Source organism: Leptonychotes weddellii, chromosome 2 (assembly GCF_054177405.1).
Source record: "Leptonychotes weddellii isolate Sample4059 chromosome 2, ASM5417740v2, whole genome shotgun sequence".
NCBI classification, from domain to species: Eukaryota; Metazoa; Chordata; class Mammalia; order Carnivora; family Phocidae; genus Leptonychotes; species Leptonychotes weddellii.
In genome coordinates this window covers 142,264,431-142,283,424 of record NC_138370.1, presented here as the reverse complement: position 1 = coordinate 142,283,424, position 18,994 = coordinate 142,264,431, and the positions used below count along the sequence as shown (strand labels likewise).

General features: G+C 44.2%; 1 protein-coding gene across 4 annotated transcripts in view; it reads right to left on the bottom strand.

Moving 5' to 3' along the window:
• Positions 1–12,597: 12,597 nt before the first annotated feature.
• LOC102750068 (tyrosine-protein kinase TXK) overlaps positions 12,598–18,994 on the bottom strand; it is a 57,001-nt gene continuing 50,604 nt past the window's right edge. For 3 of the 4 annotated variants that reach the window (XM_081812409.1, XM_081812410.1, XM_081812411.1), the window contains 3 exons: positions 18,231–18,349; positions 16,597–16,754; positions 12,598–14,196 (listed from right to left, as the gene is read on the bottom strand). In XM_081812409.1, the coding sequence (XP_081668535.1) occupies positions 14,128–14,196; positions 16,597–16,754; positions 18,231–18,349 (346 nt within the window). In that variant the 3' untranslated portion in view covers positions 12,598–14,127. The remainder of the gene's footprint in view (positions 14,197–16,596; positions 16,755–18,230; positions 18,350–18,994) is intronic. The other variant, XM_081812412.1, reaches the window with a different exon arrangement.

Here is an 18,994-nt window from a genome sequence, read left to right as displayed (position 1 = left end):
TCTATGGAGAAAGCCTCTGGGTCCTAGAATGGATCCTGGGTAATGACGTGGGGCTACACCTTGAGTTCGTTGTACCTCCAGACGGTACACTCAAGGACATCGAAGGCCAATAAAACAGATTGTTTCATAGACCAGGAATGCACAAACTCGTCCTCTGACTCAGGAGGTCTCCCTGTCTCTCAATTAGCTTTGGTCTTTGTTTTCACCATCAACATCTCATCATACTACCAGAAAAGTTTTAAATAAAATACATTTGCATAAAAGAGCTCTCTCTTCTCCTTAACTCATGGAACTAGAAAGCTGGGTTATAATGGGCAAGGCTTGAGGAAACAGAAAAATTCCTATCCATAGAATTAGGTTTTATTTACCCGTTACCTTACTTGAACTTAATTCCTTCTGAGTAGTCTTGCATGCACAGAAAAAGAGGACAAATCTTTCTACCAGTTTGGAGTCTGCTTTTAGACTTTGTAATGCAGCGATTCAATCTTCTCAGCAAGCACTGAGCTAGACACACAGCAAAGGGAAGCTGTCAGATCAAGTTTACATGGGCAGAAAGAAGAACCACCATCAACAGCGCCATGATGTCTTACTGTGGGAACCAAACTGGTTTAGAATCAGACAGACTTAAGGAACTCAGGGCAGTTGGAGTTACACAGAGCAGGTCCACTTACGGGGAGGTGCCTGCTGATTGAAGATTAGCCCGCAGCCAAAGGAAAAATAAAAAGCGTGGAGGAACTGGTCAAACAAGCTCAAGTGTTCCTTATTTGCTGTGCAGCCCAGTGCGGACTAGCCGGGGTGGAGCCTGATCTACTTCCACGGCATCGGAATAATTTCCAGGCCAGCAGAGTAAAGGTCAGCCCACTGCCACCAAACACATTTGTGGGCCCAGTGGCTCTGAAAGGCCCTAACTCCGGAATCATCAAGCGACATCAAGGATGAGCGCTCATATCTGTAGCCACAGAGAAACATGTTCAATTTCGTTCCCAAGCAAGGGAGGAAGGGAGGCTGACTTCCAAGTCCGAAGTAAACTCAGCTGACTTTCATTTCCCCCCCAGTCAACTAGCAGATGCCACAAAAACCAACCAACTCTTTCCTAAAATATATGAACCTCTGGCTCTTTCCTCGGGTTTCATGGACTTCTGCATGTTGTGTGGCTCCCCCGATGAGAGGTACAGAGGAGAACCCCACCCGTTTCTCTGCGCCTTTAAATCCTCCTCCAGAGACCAGACAGTATTGACATCAAGAGGGGAGATGCTGCAAGCAAGCTCCCCACCGCTGGGCTTTTGGCTCTTCGTAAAAAGGCACTGCGTTTCCTTCACTCTCCTTAGCCTTGATTGCATAGCCATCCTGGCAGCTGACCCAGGGAAAGGGTGGGCAGGTTAGCTAAAGCCTGTAGGTGTCGAGTTAGCAAGGGGACAGGCTGTTAAATAGCTGTTCATCATCAGGCATGGATGGGCCATGTTTCTCTCATTGTTCCGCCTTTTAAAAAACTTCATAAGGAGGTTTGACTCAGAGTAAACATACCTATACATACATAAAGTATTTTATCTAGTGCAATGATTTTTGGTCCTGGCCTGCATAATTACTTACACTGAGGAAGCTTTTAAAAATTACCATGCCTGGGCCCAACCCCAGACCAATTAAATAAAACTCCTGAGGGTGGACACAGGGAGCAGCATCTGTTAAAAGCTCCCCAGGTGGTTTTAATAAGCAGCCAGGTCTGAGAACCATTTAGATCTAAATCTAAGATTCCACCTATTATAAGTCATGTCCCAATTTCAGCGTTGTTTTTTTAAAAAGTGCTGAAATACACACATATTCTATGGTTGTTTTCAATGTCTTAGGCAGATTTCAACAATCTGTAATAAGGTAGATAATCTTTACCTAAGTAGAAGTACATAGTACAATACTTGCCAACAAGAGTCAGCAGAGATGTATCATTTAGGAATGGGTTGGTTTCAGGTAATTGAACATTGGACTAATATTGGCTTAAAGAAATAGGGGTTCATTTGTATCATATAACAAGAAGTCTGGAAGTGGGCAGTTCAGAGTTGGAGCGATGGCTCCATAAGCCTAGAAGGGACCCAGGCTTTTCTTTCTGCTCCCTAGATAGGATTGCCAGATTTAACAACAACAAAAATGCAAGGCAAGCCGTTGAATTTGAATTTCAGAAAAACGACAAATAAATTTAGTATAAATATGTCGCATGAAATATTTGGAAATACTTACTGGAATAGTCTGACTTCATTTGTGATGTTTGCTGACAGCTTTCAAGCCCCCTTCCTTCCCTTTCCTTTATTCCCCCCCGACACCTGAGCGAGCTGATAAGACAGGCTGACTGCCCCCTCCCTTGGTACCAGCTGCAAGTTCAAACCACGCACCGCCAAGCCCTTCAGCTCAGCCCCAGCCCCATCACCCTGAAACTCCAAGGGAGTTGCCCCATTCTGCTCTCTCAAGCTAGTTTTGGATCTGTTGGGGATGTCCCAGCAGATGTCCCCAGCAACCCTCATTATGTGAGTCATAAACCTTTCATACCTTCTTGGTATGTGTGTGGTGTCAACGGTCTCTACATCTGAACCCAATTTGGGATAGGGGGTCCACCCATTTCTGGGGCTGACCATAACAGGAGCGGTAACTGCAACACTTAGACTAAAAAAATTATTTATTGTTTATCTGAAATTTAAATTTCACTGGACACCCTATATTTTATCGGGCAACCCTAGCTACGGGCCCTTATCTTCATGCCTGTTTCCTCAGAGTCACAGACGGGCTCTATACCTTCGAGTCTCAAAGCCATGCTCCAACAGGAAGAGGCAAAAAAGTTTTCTTTCTGGTGAGTCTTGGCTTTTTATTTGGGAAGGGAAGTTCTCCTCTGGTGCTTCTGGCTGCATCTCATTATGTGAAACTTGCTGGTGTAAGTATACTCCTGCAAGAGAGCCTCGGAGGTGGAGGCTTTAACGTTCGTTCGTAGCAGGAAGAATAAAGGGTCGTAGCTGACTTTTGGAAGATAAACCCACAGCACTCCCAGGAAGTTGCCTGTTGCCGTATGTAATGGGTTTATTTTCAAAATATCTTTACTTATCCATAAGTCAATTTCCCTCTCTCTGAATCCTGTTAGCCTGTAGGGTATGGGGACCCAAATGTCACCTGGGAGAAGGATATGATCCAAGAACTTGCAGCTTTGACATCAGCTAGGAGCTTTTAAAAATGCAGAACCTGAGGTCCCACCTGGGACCTACTGAATCAGAAACCTGCATTTAAACAAAGTCTCCAAGCGATTGTATATAGATTAAAGTTTCAGAAGAACAGAGATAGAAGCTGAAAAAGTGAAAAACATTTTCTGAGCGATTCTCAGTCCCCATGAGATGTGGATGGGACCCAGAAGCTTCCATATATGCTCAAGATGGGACTCATGAAGCAACTGAATTAAGAACCAGAAATGCGGGGCGCCTGGGTGACTGAGTCGTTAAGCGTCTGCCTTCTGCTCAGGTCATGATCCCTGGGTTCTGGGATCGAGCCCCACATCGGGCTCCCTGCTCCGCGGGAAGCCTGCTTCTCCCTCTCCCACTCCCCCTGCTTGTGTTCCCTCTCTCGCTGTGTCTCTCTCTGTCAAATAAATAAATAAAATCTTAAAAAAAAAAAAAACCCAGAAATGCTGTCACGGCGAGACAACCGGCAGCCTCGGCTACCGGACCAGCCGTCCAGGCCAAGGGGCAAGTGGTGGAGGCTGAGAGGGGCCCTCGGTGCCAGCAAGGGACTGGGGTGAGGTCGAGTCAGCCAGGGAGGGCTTCGAGGCCCTGATCAAGGCAGGAGAGACCCACCCAGCCAGCCACCAACCGGGTCTGCAAATGCCAGCAGGGTGAGCAGCAAGCAGGCAGATAAGAACTACTGTTGAGACCAGAGGTGCCAGGGGACACTGCTCCAATCCAAACAGCCCTCGCATTCACCTCCCCACCTCAAGGTCACCTTCCGGGGGCCGAGAGAGCCGCAGTCTGCATCAGAAGGGCTGGGCTGATGACCGGCGTCAGTCCATTCTGATTGGTCTGTGCCTGGCCAAATCAGTTGTGAAATGTTTTGAATATCGCCCCTGGATAAAGCCACCCCTCTCCCTTCTCTACTGAGATACTACCTTGGCAGAACCAGAGGGAGGGAAAGGCAAAATCTGAGTGACTACCCTCTTCCCTTACAAGGAATGTTTTCATGTGTGTAGCGGGCTGAAGCTACGAGATTAGGTGAAATTGCATTTTCCCAGCATTCCCCAGCACGTGGGGGAACAGGAGGAAAGTAGGAGAGGTACAGACAAAATAAAGTCGCTACAGGTTGTCCGCCTCTGGCGTACGTAGGGTGAGGAAATTTCCATCCCTGCCGTGGACGTAAAGATCATCGACTTCCTCTATTAAGTATTTAGCTATCTATATGGATTTATATTTTCCTGTAATTTATGCAGGTGTCTTTTTTTCTAATAATCGGATGCCAATCCCTAACATAATGTATTTTTCTCTACCTAAGGAGGGAGAGGGAGGTACAGAAAATGATGTGCAAGTCAAGTGCTTCTGGAAAAGAACAAAAGAAGACCCGGTGATTACCTGAGGTGATACAGTACGACCAGTTGTGTGGGAATGTTACTGAAAGCCAAGTTCGCTGCCTGTGGCAGGAAAGGGCAATACTCAAAAGACAAGTTTTGATCAGAAAGGAATTTAAGCTTTGTTCAGGAGGCCGGCCACCTGGGGAGGAGGCCGACTCTTATCCAGAAGCCAAGTCAGAGGTTTCTGCCTGGCGCAGAGAATTTTAAAGGGGGTTAATCAGTTAAGGGAGTACAGTGGTCCGTGACATTTCTTGATTCCATGCTGACTTGATGACGCTAACTCCAGAGTTATCCTGGTGCTCGGAGGTTGAAGGTCTGGGTCCTCGGTATCAGGGATTGTGCAAGAGTGCTCTGATCTTTCTGCAAAGGAGGACGAGGTCTACAGATAGGCAAAAGGAGGTCAGTAAAGTCATTTGTGTGACCTGAAAAATGAAAAACATTTTGCTAGAAGATTGCTGGGCTAATCAGAAAGCCGAGGTGGCTTAAACAGACCTGCTGGCCTCTGTGGCCTGGGAATGTTCTGGTCCTTTATCCCCCAAGGCTAGTGGTCCACAAATCGCAAAGAAAGTAAATTAGTTCTGTTACAGATCAAGGACCTTAAGTCATCAAGCAAGGAGTGTGCTAACTTGAAACAAGTGAACCCTTAAGACCAGCTCCGGGGCTGTTATAGAAAAGCAATGGATTAGCCCAGAATCCCAAGAGAAGAGCTGCTTATCAGACTAATCTCCATCTCTGGGAGATGAAGCTTCTGGATAAGCAAAATACTCTTTTTTCATTGGGTCATTCCATGAATATTTTATTAGCTTAACTCTGTGCCGGACCCTGTTCTAGGACCTGGGTATCCGCAGGGAACAAAACAGACAAAAATACCTGACTTCACACCTGTTACAGTTGCAGATGGGAGAGGGACAGACAATAGATTAATTAAATAAGTAGAAATATATGACTTGTTGTATAGTGTTAAGAGCAATAGAGAACAATTATACAGAAAAGGGAGACAGGCAATGTCCATGGTGGGCTTACAATTTTAAATAAGATGATTAGGGAAAGCCTTAAGGAGAGAGTAGCATTTGAGCAAGAATCTGGAGGACCTGAGGAGGGAAGCCAGGTAGACATCCAGGGGAAGCAGGAACAGGAACAGCAGGTGCAAAGGCCCTGAGATGAGCAGAGCCCTGGGCTGTGCAAGGGGCTGCACAGGAGAAGGGGAGTGTGGCAGGAGGTGGGGTCAGTGAGTGACAGAAGGAAGCAGCATGCTGCTCCAATCCAAGCAGCTTCTTCACCTACACTTGCAGCCCTCCCCGACAGCTTAACATAGCCAAAGTCATCAAACCCCGCTTCCACTTGCCCTAAAGGAAAGCATCTGCATGGGCTTTTCAGCTTCTTCTTAAGATCCTCATATATTGCTAAAGCTCTCTCTTTAATTATGAAGCTTCCTCCAGATCATTTCAAAACGTTCAAGTGCTGGAGAAGACTGAAGCCAGCCAAGTGGCACTTAGTACAGACAAATTCCCCAATTTACTAATCATGTATGAGCTAATTTACATTAACGAGACATGGACCATAGCTGAACAGCTCCAAGTGGTTCCTCGAAAAGATAGCAGACCACATGTTAAATGGCCAGAAAGGAAGAGAGTAATTAGGAAGAGTAGAGCCGTGGATATTTGTTGATAATCATTCCAGCATCTGTTACTCCCCCTTCCCTGCCCTGCCCTCTCCGGAGCTCACAGCTCCTATTTCCACGTGGTGGCAGGTAAATAGAGTCCATCCCTGGCTCTTGTGGGAACATGTGACCAAGGCTGAGCCAGTCAGAGCACTCCACGCCTCGAGCCGCAGCTGTGTGTTCAAGGAGACGCATGGCTCTGATCCAGCGAGAGAGAATATCGGGACTCGGGTACAAATGCGGGCACGAAGATGTCTTCTCCCTTCAGATGCTCTGAGGTGTCAAGGTGAGGTACGTGGCTACAGCAGCCACTTTTCACCTGGGGGTGGGGAGACAGCCTAGGGACCAAGAAAGGGAGCTAGAACTATGATAACACGGTGAATTTCCGCACCCCTGGACCAGTCATTCAGTCCAATAACTCCTGATTCAACCTCAGCACTATTGACTTGGGGCTGGATAATCCTTTGTGAGGGAATGTGCTGTGCACTGTAGGGTGTTTAGCAGCATCACTGGTCTCTAGACACTAGATGCCCATAGCACCTCCCTACCAGTGGTGATGGTCAAAAATGCCTGTCTTCTGGGGATTGGGCTACCCCCCCCCCCCCGCCCAACACCGCTCTTGTTTTGGAAGTAGAATGGAGCCATCCTGGCCTCCAGAGAGATTTGATTCATTCACTTCTCTCCCTCCAGCTCTGGAGGAAAAGAGAGCCTGAAATGCTCATCTGGAGTTGGACCGCACGCAGGTTGGAGGGGCTGGTTGCTATCCAGCCCCCCTTTCTGCTGCCAAATATGGGAGCAGTTGAGACTCCACTCATCACACCCCCATCATGCTCATCATAGGAGTAGAAGGCAGGTGAAAAAGAGGTCATGCAAACCAGAACTGAGGACCAGCCCTGGCAATGTCTGGGGAGGGGGACAGAGATGGCTCTGAGGATGGAAAGTGCCTGGATGGATTTCCACATTGGGGAATCTGCCCACAGCACTGGCCCAACTAAATCCTCAAGAGGCTTCTGTTAAAACAACAATAAGCAGCTGGTCAGTGGTGTGTGGTCCAGATTCAGAAACTCTGTTCAAAACAGAGGTTCTTAATTTTTTTATGCTAGAGATCACTTTGGAAGTCTGGTGAAGCCTTTATACTCCTCCTCGGAATAAGATCTTTAAGTGCAAAAAATAAAAATAAATGAAGCTAATAAGGTAACCCATTGTATTGGACAAGCTACCAAAATATTTTGAAAACACATGTGTGCCTTAGTAATATGTCTTTTTTTAAAAAGTTTTATTTATTTATTTATTTGACAGAGAGAGCGCACAAGCAGGGGGAGCAGCAGAGGGAGAGGGAGAGGGAGAAGCAGGCTTCCTGCCGAGCAGGGAGCCTGATGGGGGACTCGATCCCAGGACTCTGGGATCATGACCTGAGCCGAAGGCAGACGCTTAACCCACTGAGCCACCCAGGTGCCCCAGTAATATGTCTTTTTTCTTGAGTTAAATGAAAAGATCTAGTGGCAGTTTAAAAGCTTCATGTCTTTGAAGTAGTGATGAATGTAAATTCTCTCCTAACAAAACTGAAACAACTTTCATATGATATGAAAATAACAGTTTTCCACATTGTAAGAAAGTCACAGAAACTGCTAATATAAAGTACTGGATTTTGTTGTCATTTTGTTTTGCTTACATTTGGAATTAGAGGAAGTGCTACATTTTATTTATTTATTTTTTCAAATATCTTACAGTTTTATTTGTCAATTATACTTCACTAAAGCTGAAAAAAAAAAAAAAAGATCAGTGGTTGCCAGGGGTTGAGGAGGGAGGGAAGAATGATAGAGATGGAGCGCAGAGGACTTTTAGGGCAATGGAAATATTGGTTTTGATACGATAATGGTGGATAAACGGACAAAAGCACGCACCAAGCGTGGACCCCGATGTAAACTGGGGACTTTGGGTGACGAAGACGTGTCAGTGTGGGCTCATCCACTATCAGAAATGTGCCACTGCTGGGGGGACGTCGACGTGGGGGAAGCCGTGGTGTGTGGGGGCGCGGGCGACAGGGGATCTCCCTGTACCTTCTGCTCAGTTTTGTTGTGAACCTCAAACTGCTCTACAAAATAAAGTTTATGTTTTTAAAAAATGCTGCCTATACTAAAAAAAGAAAGAATATTACACTTCCTACACGGAGTGTCGGGCAGTATATTTACCCTGGCCAGGTGTGAATGTGTATCTGCGTATAGACGCTTCCCTGTTTGACTTCCCAGTTTCCACAACGGAACTGGAGCAGTTCTTCTCTGGGCGTGGCTCAGGGCCATGGCTCCACCCTGGTCTACACTCTTCTTGTCTCGCTGCATCACTGGCTGATGCTCTCCTGTTACACATTCTCTTTTGCATTCCATACCATTTATGTGGGATTTTCCCACCAGCGCAGCCATCACCCAGATAAGAACTCCTTGATTCTCCCATTTATCCAGGTTGCTATGAAGTTTAGTGTCTGTAGCCCAGGGGTTAGGGGAGGTTCTTTCTATCCTCAAAATCAAGTTCAATCCTCAGTGCGGCAGTTGTACCACGGTACATAACCAAAGCTTTCCCCAAGATTTAGACAAGTTCCCTGGGGGCTTATATGCTAAGTTTCTTCTGTCCCGCGGTGTCTTCTTCTTCCCAGGTGCTGCCCTGCACCATGTAGAACCAGGTGTGAAGTACACACTATGCTCTCCCCACACACACAATAAAATCCACTCAAACACAGCCTTCATGAGCCCGGTTGACTTTAAGGAATGTCTGGGGTCACAGGGGTGGGACAGCACAAGATAACAGACGTTCCTGCTCTCCCAAGTCTCTCACTGCCATCAGGCAGCGTCCTCGCTCCAGCTCTTTTATCTGCTTCTCTCATCTCCTGCCCGTCTCCAGTTTTTCTCCAGGTCAAGCCATGCATCTGTCTCTGATGCCTACCCCCAAACTTATGTAGTCAAACCTATCACATTTCTTATCAAATCATGAGCTTTCATTTAATAAGACCCCACTCCATGGAAAGAAATTAGAGAGACAAATAGCCATGTGGGGTGTGCGTGTGTGTGTTCATCCCACACATGATGAGAAACTCAGATCTTTCATAATATCTCCAGATCCAAGTTCTTTCTTCTATCAAGTTCCCCTTCTCTGCATTACATCTCTAATATTTTTCCTTTTGTATTGCCCCAAATCATTTTGATCCTCTCAAATACTACTTATTTTTGGTCGTGCATGGAGCACACTGCTATGCGGACAACAAAGAGTGCAGGAAAGAGATTATACTGTAACAGCGCTCAACAAACAAAAGTAAATATGTGACATCCTTGCTCATAAAAATCCTTTGGCCCTTGTAATGAGCAAGACGATTCCAAATACCATTGAGGACGTGAAGCAACTGGAATGTTCACACACTGCTGCTGGTTGTGTCCTTGGTAATGTCCACTTAGAACAGTGCTTGGCACTACTTATAAAAGCTGAACACACACATAGTTTTTGGCCCTGCAATTCCACTCCTAAGCATATACATAACAGAGATACATTCATATTTTCACCATTAGACGTGTAGAACGATGTTCATAGCAGCACCAACCCTAATAGCCAAAAACCAGAAACAACCCAAATGTCCATAAAGAGTAGAACAGATAAATAATCTGTGGTGTAATTATACAATGGATGACTATACAGACATAGAATTGATGAAATACAACTACATACAACATGGATGGATTAAACAAACATATTAAGTGAAAGAAACCAGGCATGAAAGAGAACATACCATTGGATTTCACTTATATAAAGTTCAAAAAAGCCCACACTAATCCATGGTGTAGGAAATCAGGATATTGATTACTATTGGATTAATGACTTGAATAGGAAATGAGAATGGATTCTGAAATTCTGGAATGTACCATTTCTGAATCTGAGTGCTAGTTACACAGATCTACTCACTTTATGAAAACTAAGCTATCTACACGTGATTGGATACCTTATTATGTGAGCAAAGTGTTAGCAGCAGACCTTACTCTTTTTCCTCCAGACCTAGATCTGCCTGGGAGGATTTTAGGCTTACCTTTCCCAGCACTTGAATAGCACAGTCCCTTGAATATGTCCCAAGATAAATTGGGAATGCTCGGTCCCAGGGCCGGACATGTGTTGGTACAGTGAAAATCTCTGATCTGTTAGACAGCACGTGAGCTGGGAGACCTGTGAGTTGTTAGCCTACGTGACAGGTAGAAAAGCAAGAGAGAAGCTTCTTTGTTTAACGATGACCTCCAGAGGGCGCCTGGGTGGCTCAGTCATTAAGCGTCTGCCTTCAGCTCAGGTCATGATCCCAGGATCCTGGGATCAAGCCCCACATCAGGCTCCCTGCTCCGTGGGAGGCCTGCTTCTCCCTCTCCCACTCCCCCTGCTTGTGTTCCCTCTCTCGCTGTGTCTCTCTCTGTCAAATAAGTAAAATCTTTAAAAATAAAATAAAATAAAGATGACCTCCACATACTATGGCCTCATCACCAGCAATCAAATACACACACTCTCTAGGTGGGTGAGGGGGGACCCAAGCAGCTATGCACATGGACAATTGGGAGGCTTCATTGAAACTGAAGGTCTGTGCATGTTTTTTCCTGTCCTGAATCTCTCTGAAGAGCTGAGCAAACATACTGCTGGACCAAATGCTATTGTGTCATGTGAGTTTGACCGCCAAACATGTTGTCAATACAGTAGCGGGACCATGCATTGTACTTCAATAAAAAGTTTACTAAAAGGGCGCCTGGGTGGCTCAGTCGGTTAAGCGACTGCCTTCGGCTCAGGTCATGATCCTGGAGTCCCGGGATCGAGTCCCGCATCGGGCTCCCTGCTCGGCAGGGAGTCTGCTTCTCCCTCTGACCCTCCCCCCTCTCATGTACTCTCTCTATCTCATTCTCTCTCTCAAATAAATAAACAAAATCTTTAAAAAAAAAAAAAGTTTACTAAAGAAAAAAAAATCCTTTGACTATTCTTGCCAAGTGGGTATTTACGCTGAACATAGTCTATGCTTGGCCTCCAAATTCCTTCCATTTTTCTGGGCTTCCCCTCTCTTCTTTGAACCCTTGTCTTCTCTTTTTTAGGGCTCTCACTCACATCCAACCCCTAAACCGTTCATTTCTTATGCAGAGCTCTTTATGGCACTAACTCACCCCAGACTACGTAAGCCATCCACAGAGAACCCCTATCAGTAACTAATACTGAGATCGGTTCCCCCACATAGTCCTTTCCAGGAGACGTTGTGTGACTTCTTCTTTAAGGAAATTTTTCCTTTTCTTTTGTTTTCTTTTTTCAAGAAATTTTTTCTTCTGCTAGACAAAGATGCTGAATCTCTGTCTAAAGACATTCCAAACTCACACGTTATCTGGAGCCTCCGTTACACACGTGATAGCTCCAGTTACTTCTGTTTCTTGGTGTGTCGAACTTTCCACAAGTGTTAAATTACAAGGCAAGAGAGCATGCCTACCACCCCCGACATATGCTCCTAGACGTGCCAGGGGCTGCCATCTGACCTCTAGCAATGACTTATCCCTGGCCTCATTCTTTTTTTTTTTTTTTTAAAGATTTTATTTATTTATTTGACAGAGAGAGACACAGCGAGAGAGGGAACACAAGAAGGGAGAAACAGGCTTCCCGCCGAGCAGGGAGCCCGATGCAGGGCTCGATCCCCGGACCCTGGGATCATGACCTGAGCCGAAGGCAGACGCTTAACGACTGAGCCACCCAGGCGCCCCTCTGGCCTCATTCTTGATCCGTACTCTGTCTCCCGGCTTTGCACTGATGGCAGAGATTCTGTAGTCGACCCTAACTTTTCAGTTGGTTATAACATCAACCTTCCCCCTGGTCTTGGCTTTTGCTGTTTGATAGTCTCATACCCTCTTGCACTAAACTTTGGCATATCTCACTTGAACTAGGGTCTCAGTAGTAGGAGGCCTGTCTCACCTCCCATAGTCATGAGGAAAAGGGTTATGATCGTTTCAGAAACAGCACAGGGTCTCATACAAATATTTCTGAGACCACCACTCGAATTATCAGAGTTGAGCACTCTCGTGCCTGATGCTCATTATTTCAGTGCGTGTTGACCGAGCACCACGGATATTCAGATATGTCATTTTTGCAGTGGGGAAATACGACTTAAAAGTCACAACTACTACCAGCCAGCAGCTTAGATTCTAACAAGAATCCTAATGCAGAACCATGATGCAGGGTAGGACGGCATCCCATTGTGAAACCTTATGGTGATAACATGTGTACTTTCTGCCACACCCTTCCTCCTATGGGAATTGTGAAGCACTCACAATGATGAAGATAAATTTCCAATCATTTCTACAAACAATGCATGAGAAATTAAGATTTAATTATGACTCCTGGTTATTTTATCTTGAATTCAAAACCCTGAGCTTCAGAAATAATGGAGTTTGAGGTAACATTTGGGTATCTTGTTTTTGCCTCCTCTTGTTCTTAGGGAAAAAAACAAGTCATCTTCTAGAAAGGTCCTGGAGGTACTTTCTACAGCAAAATGAGGCTTCTTACAAAAGCAGACCCATACATACAGAGAATGAATTGATGGTTTCCATAGGGAAGAGGATAGGGGGATGGACAAAATGGGTAAAGGAGAGTGGGAGATACAGGCTTCCAGTTATGGAATAAATAAATCACGGGGATAAAAAGCACAGCATAGGGAATAGAGTCAATGATACTGTAATAGCATTATATGGTGACAGATGGGAGCTACATTGTGAGCACAGCGTAACACACAGAGATATTGAATCACTATGTTGTACATCTGAAACTAATATCACATTGTATGTGGTATCAAAAAAAATTTTTTAAGAATTTAACTTAAAAAAGATATAAAATCTTCAAAACATATAACTTTTCTTTACCTAACTATGCAATAAGCATTCTTTTACACTATGAGGAAAACAAAATAAAATGGGTACATTACACATTTTTTTAAAAGTCTCTTAAATTGTCCAATTTCACACAAAGTATGAAATTTTAGCATTGAATTCAGGTTCTGAACTGACCCTGACAATGGATATTACTGGAAATAGAAATGTCACCAGGTCGTGTTCAAAGAACTTTGCCTTCACAGTGTTTAAAACTGGAACACAGTGGGGCACCTGGGTGGCTCAGTTGGTTAAGCGTGGGATTCTTGATTTCAGCTCAGGTCTTGATCTCAGGGTCGTGAGTTCAAGCCCCATGTTGGGCTCCGTGCCTACGTAAAAAAAAACAACAAAAAAAAACTGGAATACAAGAAACTGTCTCCAAAATAATCAGATATGTGTAAAACCAATTTGTTAAATAACATAAGGAAGATTATAAAAGACAGCTTAAGAATGTTCACATTCATGTGGTTTGTAAAGGTGCATTTTCCATAAAGATCTGTACAGCTCAGAAGCATTAAATTCTGCAGAGAAGGCTCCTTTATTCCATGCATTAGCAGAATTTCTTTATTTCAGTGAGTCCCTGAAGTGAAGGATGTCACTCCTCTTCAGAAAAGAAATTTCCTCAGCTCTGTAATGGGTCAAGTTTTCATATATCCTCAGGGGCTCTCAGGGCTATTCTCATGAAGAGTAGCCACTATGAAGATGGTTATGGAGCATTTTTCCCTTCTTCACATACGGGACACAAAGAATAGTACAGAAAAAAGGAGAGTTTGGAAGTCCCTCTCCAACATCCGTGTAGAAAAATTACTTCCAGAATATTCTTAAATTTTAAAGTTTGAAAAGCCTGTGATCTTTGCACTGTTTCTAAGAGTTAGCCACTCTAAAGGAAGGTGTTCGTCATCAGTCACCCCACGCAGGATTTCCTTTTGTGATAATTTTGCGAGATGATCCTCTGGGTTGGCATTCCATTCAAGTCACCAGGTTTCTGCAATCTCTGTGAGAACCTGCAGCAGCTCAGCAAATGTAGGGCGGCCTTTAGGCTTCTAGAAAAGAGAAACAGAGATGGTCAGCTCAGCCTGAAACTCACTCAGATACCAGTTCTGGAACTTGCTGGCAGGGACCTGGAACCAGGCTGGTTCTCCACAGGTAGAAGAGAAAGATATCTGGGCTGACACACCGGGCATGATTGGTAGTTGAGTGAAGCATGAGTGTGAAACTATAAGAGTAGAGAATGCTGCCAAAAAACACAAGCCACCTGAGACCATTTAAATTTAAATTAATGAAAATTAAATACATTTTTAAGTTCAGTTCTTTGTCACACTAGCCACCTTCCAATTCTTCAATAGCCAGGCACCATATAGGATAGCACAGACATAACACAGTTCCATCATCACAGGAAGTTCCATTGGATAGCATTGCCCTAGAGATTTATTTGGATGACTTGATATGCATGGGATAAAGGAAGAGCTGGGAGAGAATGGGCATCCAGAGTTCCAGGCTCCCAGGCTCTGCCCAGTTATTTACTAGACTTGATTCCCTGTAGAAAGAAGGATTTCAATCAGAAAGCAAAAGGCGTGTTTTCATAAGGGTCTTTGCAGGTCCTGGAGCACCCACTGTGCTGTCTTAAGGCTCGGTCAACAAAATCCTGGTCACAGAGACGAGGACTGGAACGTTGATCTTATCTCACCAAGGGATGTGGTTTGGCTTTGGCTCCATGAAGAACAAAAGATGACACTGTTGGCATCTTTAAAATCCATGGGAAATAAACAGGGCATGTTCTGCATGGAGCCCTGGGTGTTATACGCGAACAATGAACCATGGAACACTACATCAAAAACTAATGATGTCATGTATGGTGATTAACATAACATAAGAAAATAAAATCCATGGGAAATAGAACCACATGTGGTAGCCACATTCTCACAAGGATAACTGGCTGCAGAGTTTGTGGGGAGACACCACCCTTAGTGCTTTATAAACAGAGGGCATCAATAAAAAGGACCAAGCAGAAGGGTGTGTAAGCACACATTCAAGTTCTCCTTGGGGTTCCAGGAATAATTTCTGGAGGTTTTGGAGAAGGCTGTCGTTCTGCAGGTAGAAGAGCCTATGAAACAGTATGTGTATATCAGTGTGTGTGTGTGTGTGATAATACAATCACATTTGAATTTAAAGGTGCCTAAGCACTTAGGGTGTTTAGATTACCTTAAAAAGTTGTAGGCAAATCACCTTTTGCAAACAAATAAATCAGCATCACCAAAAACACTGTTTTAATCAATGCTCGGACTACGATTTGAGACTGGCATCATTTACTCGGGCCTTCTGCCAGCGTCCGATTTATTCCCTTTTCTGTTTCCTCTCCACAGATAAATAAAATCTCAGTAAATATTATATTTTATGCACTGTACATGTCTATTGTTCCAAAAGCAATATATATTTCTAAGCTCTCCACGTTGTTATTGCAGGGAAGCTCTTAAGACAGCCATTTGCTGCTAACAGCTCACTTAACATGTGCCTGTTTTTCAAAATTCCTTGCAGAGCAGTTCATCATATGTAAAATATTTTCATACATCAAGGATCTTTATAAAATTAATACTTCTCTGGAATGTGAACAACTACACTGCTCTTGAAATACTGAGTTTTTCAGTGTTTGTGGATTGCGAATCAAGTGACTTCTTTTTCAGCCAGGAGGAAACTCCTCATCCAGCTGTGGTTTTTCTGGATGGACACTGTCAGCTGGAAAGAGAAAGCTGTCAAAAGTCACAGGGGAGTCTGATATGAAGGGGAGAGGTGCATTGAGTCTGTGCCCAGAAAAGACAGGACATGTCTGGCTTTATTTTGAAGCGTGGCATCTCGAGAAAAAGAAAAACTGGACTGACCCCTGCCCTCCCCCCAAAGGGAATTTCCTGAGTACAAGTTCCTGACACACTTTCTGCCTTTATTCCTAATCTATCAGGAATCTTGAGTGCCAAAAAGAGATGAAATCCATTACTGTTAGCCTTGGAGAAGCAAGACAAATTATAGTAGAATGAAGTAAATACAAACAACATCCTTCTCTTTCCACGTCAGCATTTACCAAACCTGATTCTACCCTTAGTTTCCACCCACCAGTTCTCAAAGGGAGTGAAACATCTCACCGCTGAGGCTCTAGTCACCACAAGAGTTTCTGCAAGAACCAATCTCAGACAAAGAAGACCTGAAAAAGGCGCTGAATTCCTCAGGTAAGAGGCCATCATTAAAAACAAAATGGGTTGACGACCTCGTAGTGGGAGTTTCAGACAGAAATAGCACTTCCCGCTCTTAGGGATCCTTATCAAGAAAGAGACTCCTCCACCCCCTCCACCCCCCCCACCCCCATGGAGTCCTGGGGGGTAATGTTTGTCACACTCAGGCCTGTGCTCTGATGCTGGGACTGCCCACCTCCCAGGAGAGTAAGGGACACTCACCTCGTGCCAGCAGCCGTACATGACCTTGTAGACGGCCATCGGCGCCAGTGGAGGCCGGTACAGCCGGAAGCCTCTAGAAATGGCTTCCACAACCTGCAAATTTGACTTATTTTCAAACGGCATTTTTCCTTCCGTGAAAACTTCCCACATCAAAACTCCTACAACACGAAATGCATGTAAACAAGAAGTTACTTGAAACTGAAAGAACGCTTTGAAACTACAAGGCCTTTTTTTCCTCTTCCGGCCTCTGTGTTATAATCGGTCCAGAATGAGAACAGTTCTGTCTAGGTATCAGCCCGTGTGCGTCTTCGTTTTCGAACAGGCCTGTAATCTGACAATATTCCAAGTGAAAACAATGCCTTTCTTTCCCACTGGTCTTGACCGCCTCCCGATTGAAAGAAAACGCTGCCAACATTTTTCATTTCTAAGTATGTTCCTGTCTTCACACCCTGAAATCAACAAGCCTCTCTGCCACCCCATAGAAAATGACAGAATTGTGTGGCCATGAGTTTGCCAGCCCGTAGAAGGCACGAGTTCCTTCTGCCCACTGAAAGATGAGACTGCTGGGTAGAGCAGAATATTTAGCAGGGGCTTGGTACGTGAGTAGGTGTTCTATAATCATTGATTGGTTGATTAGTGAAACTCCTTCAAGGCTCCCATCTGAACTTCATTTAATTATTCACTTATTCTAAGAGTATGTATTATGCATTGATTAGAGGCAGGGCATATGCTAGAGCCAGAAGACTCTAGAAACCAGTCCATGGGCTCAAGCAGCTCACTGTCCAGTGGGAGATAGAGACAAGTGGTCCGGTAAAACTCAGATATTCTAATTGTTCTGCACCTACTTGATGAGGTCCCTGTGTTGCTATCTGTTAGTCTCACAACTTGACTGCTCTCCTGGAGAGCGTAAAATGTCACCTGCCAAAACTACCAAAAGTCAGTGGAGAACTAAAGGGATCAATGATACAAGTTTCACCTTACGTGGACAATAAAATTCACACCCTTCTGAGGGTGCAGAGGTGTCTCCAAACCCAAGAAGCTATCCAGAGAGGTCTGGGTGAAAGAGAATAGATAGCTTATTGCAAATTGACCGCCACTTTTTGAAAATCGACTCAAAGAACAGATTCCACTGGACATGGATCTGCAACATCTCTTTCTCGATGAAGAACATTACACAATATAAACTCCAATTGACAGTTCCCAAGGAGGCCTACATCTAAATACCACAAAATCTGAAGGTAACGAAATAAATGCAGTAGTCTTGCTTAGTAGTTAGAAATGAAGTTTATTAATTACACTCAAAATTCAGTGACACCTTAGATCTATTTTCCTTGCAAGTCTCTGTGGTGTAAAAAAGGTTGCTGCCTTTGTTTTCTAGATCAGTAGACTCTCTGTTACGGTTTTCCTGCAAATGCTCATCAGGAAAGGAAAAGATCCAAAAGGTAGACTTATATAAGAAGGTGTATGACACTGGTTGCCAAAGACAGCCTGGACGTGTTTAGAACACTTAAGACAGAAGGACAGTTCCAAGAAGACCTTTCTAGAACCCCACATCATACTAAGAAATCAAAGCTTAAAAAAGATTGGCCTTTTATTAAATCAATTTCCATCAAATGAACATCAAATTTACTCACCAAATGACCAGACGTCAGATTTGCTGCTGTACTTGTTGAAATGGAAAACCTCAGGAGGGGACCACTTGATTGGGAACTTGGCTCCAGAAGAACTGATATATTCATCATCCAAAACGTACCTAAGGTCATTAGATTCAAAGCACATTGTGCTAATTACTTCCAAGTTCCATTTAGTTCAAACCCCCTTAGTCTACCTTAAGTTCTAAAAGAAAAAGCAGGGGTGCCTGGGTGGCTCAATCAGTTAAGCAGTTGACTCTTGATTTTGGCTCAGGTCATGGTCTCAGGGTCCTGGGATCAAGCCCCGTCAGGCTCCGTGCTCAGCAGGGAGTCTGCTTGGGGATTCTCTCTCCCTCTCCCTCTGCCCCTCCCCTCACCTGCTCAATCTCTCCCTCTCAAATAAATAAATAAATTTTTAAAAGAGAAAGCATTTATTTTTACCCCCCAAAGTTTCTCTTCTTGTTACCAAAATGGGAAGGTATCCTATATAGTGATTCCTCCTTAAACCAAGCCTCAATTGGGTTTATTTGAGTCTCAGAAAACCAGAACAATTCTTCAATCCAAAACCAATTGGAATCAGGAACCCACTGATTATTTCAGTTATGACAAATTCTTAATTTTGCAAAGGAGCTTGCTGAGTGCTCTAACAACCAAGATTATAAAAAGGAAATAAAAAAATAAATATATATGGCAAAGAATAAAATCAAAGCTGGATGCCTTATTTTTTTTCTTCATGCAGATGGGTTTTGTGAGGCAGAGAAAGGGGG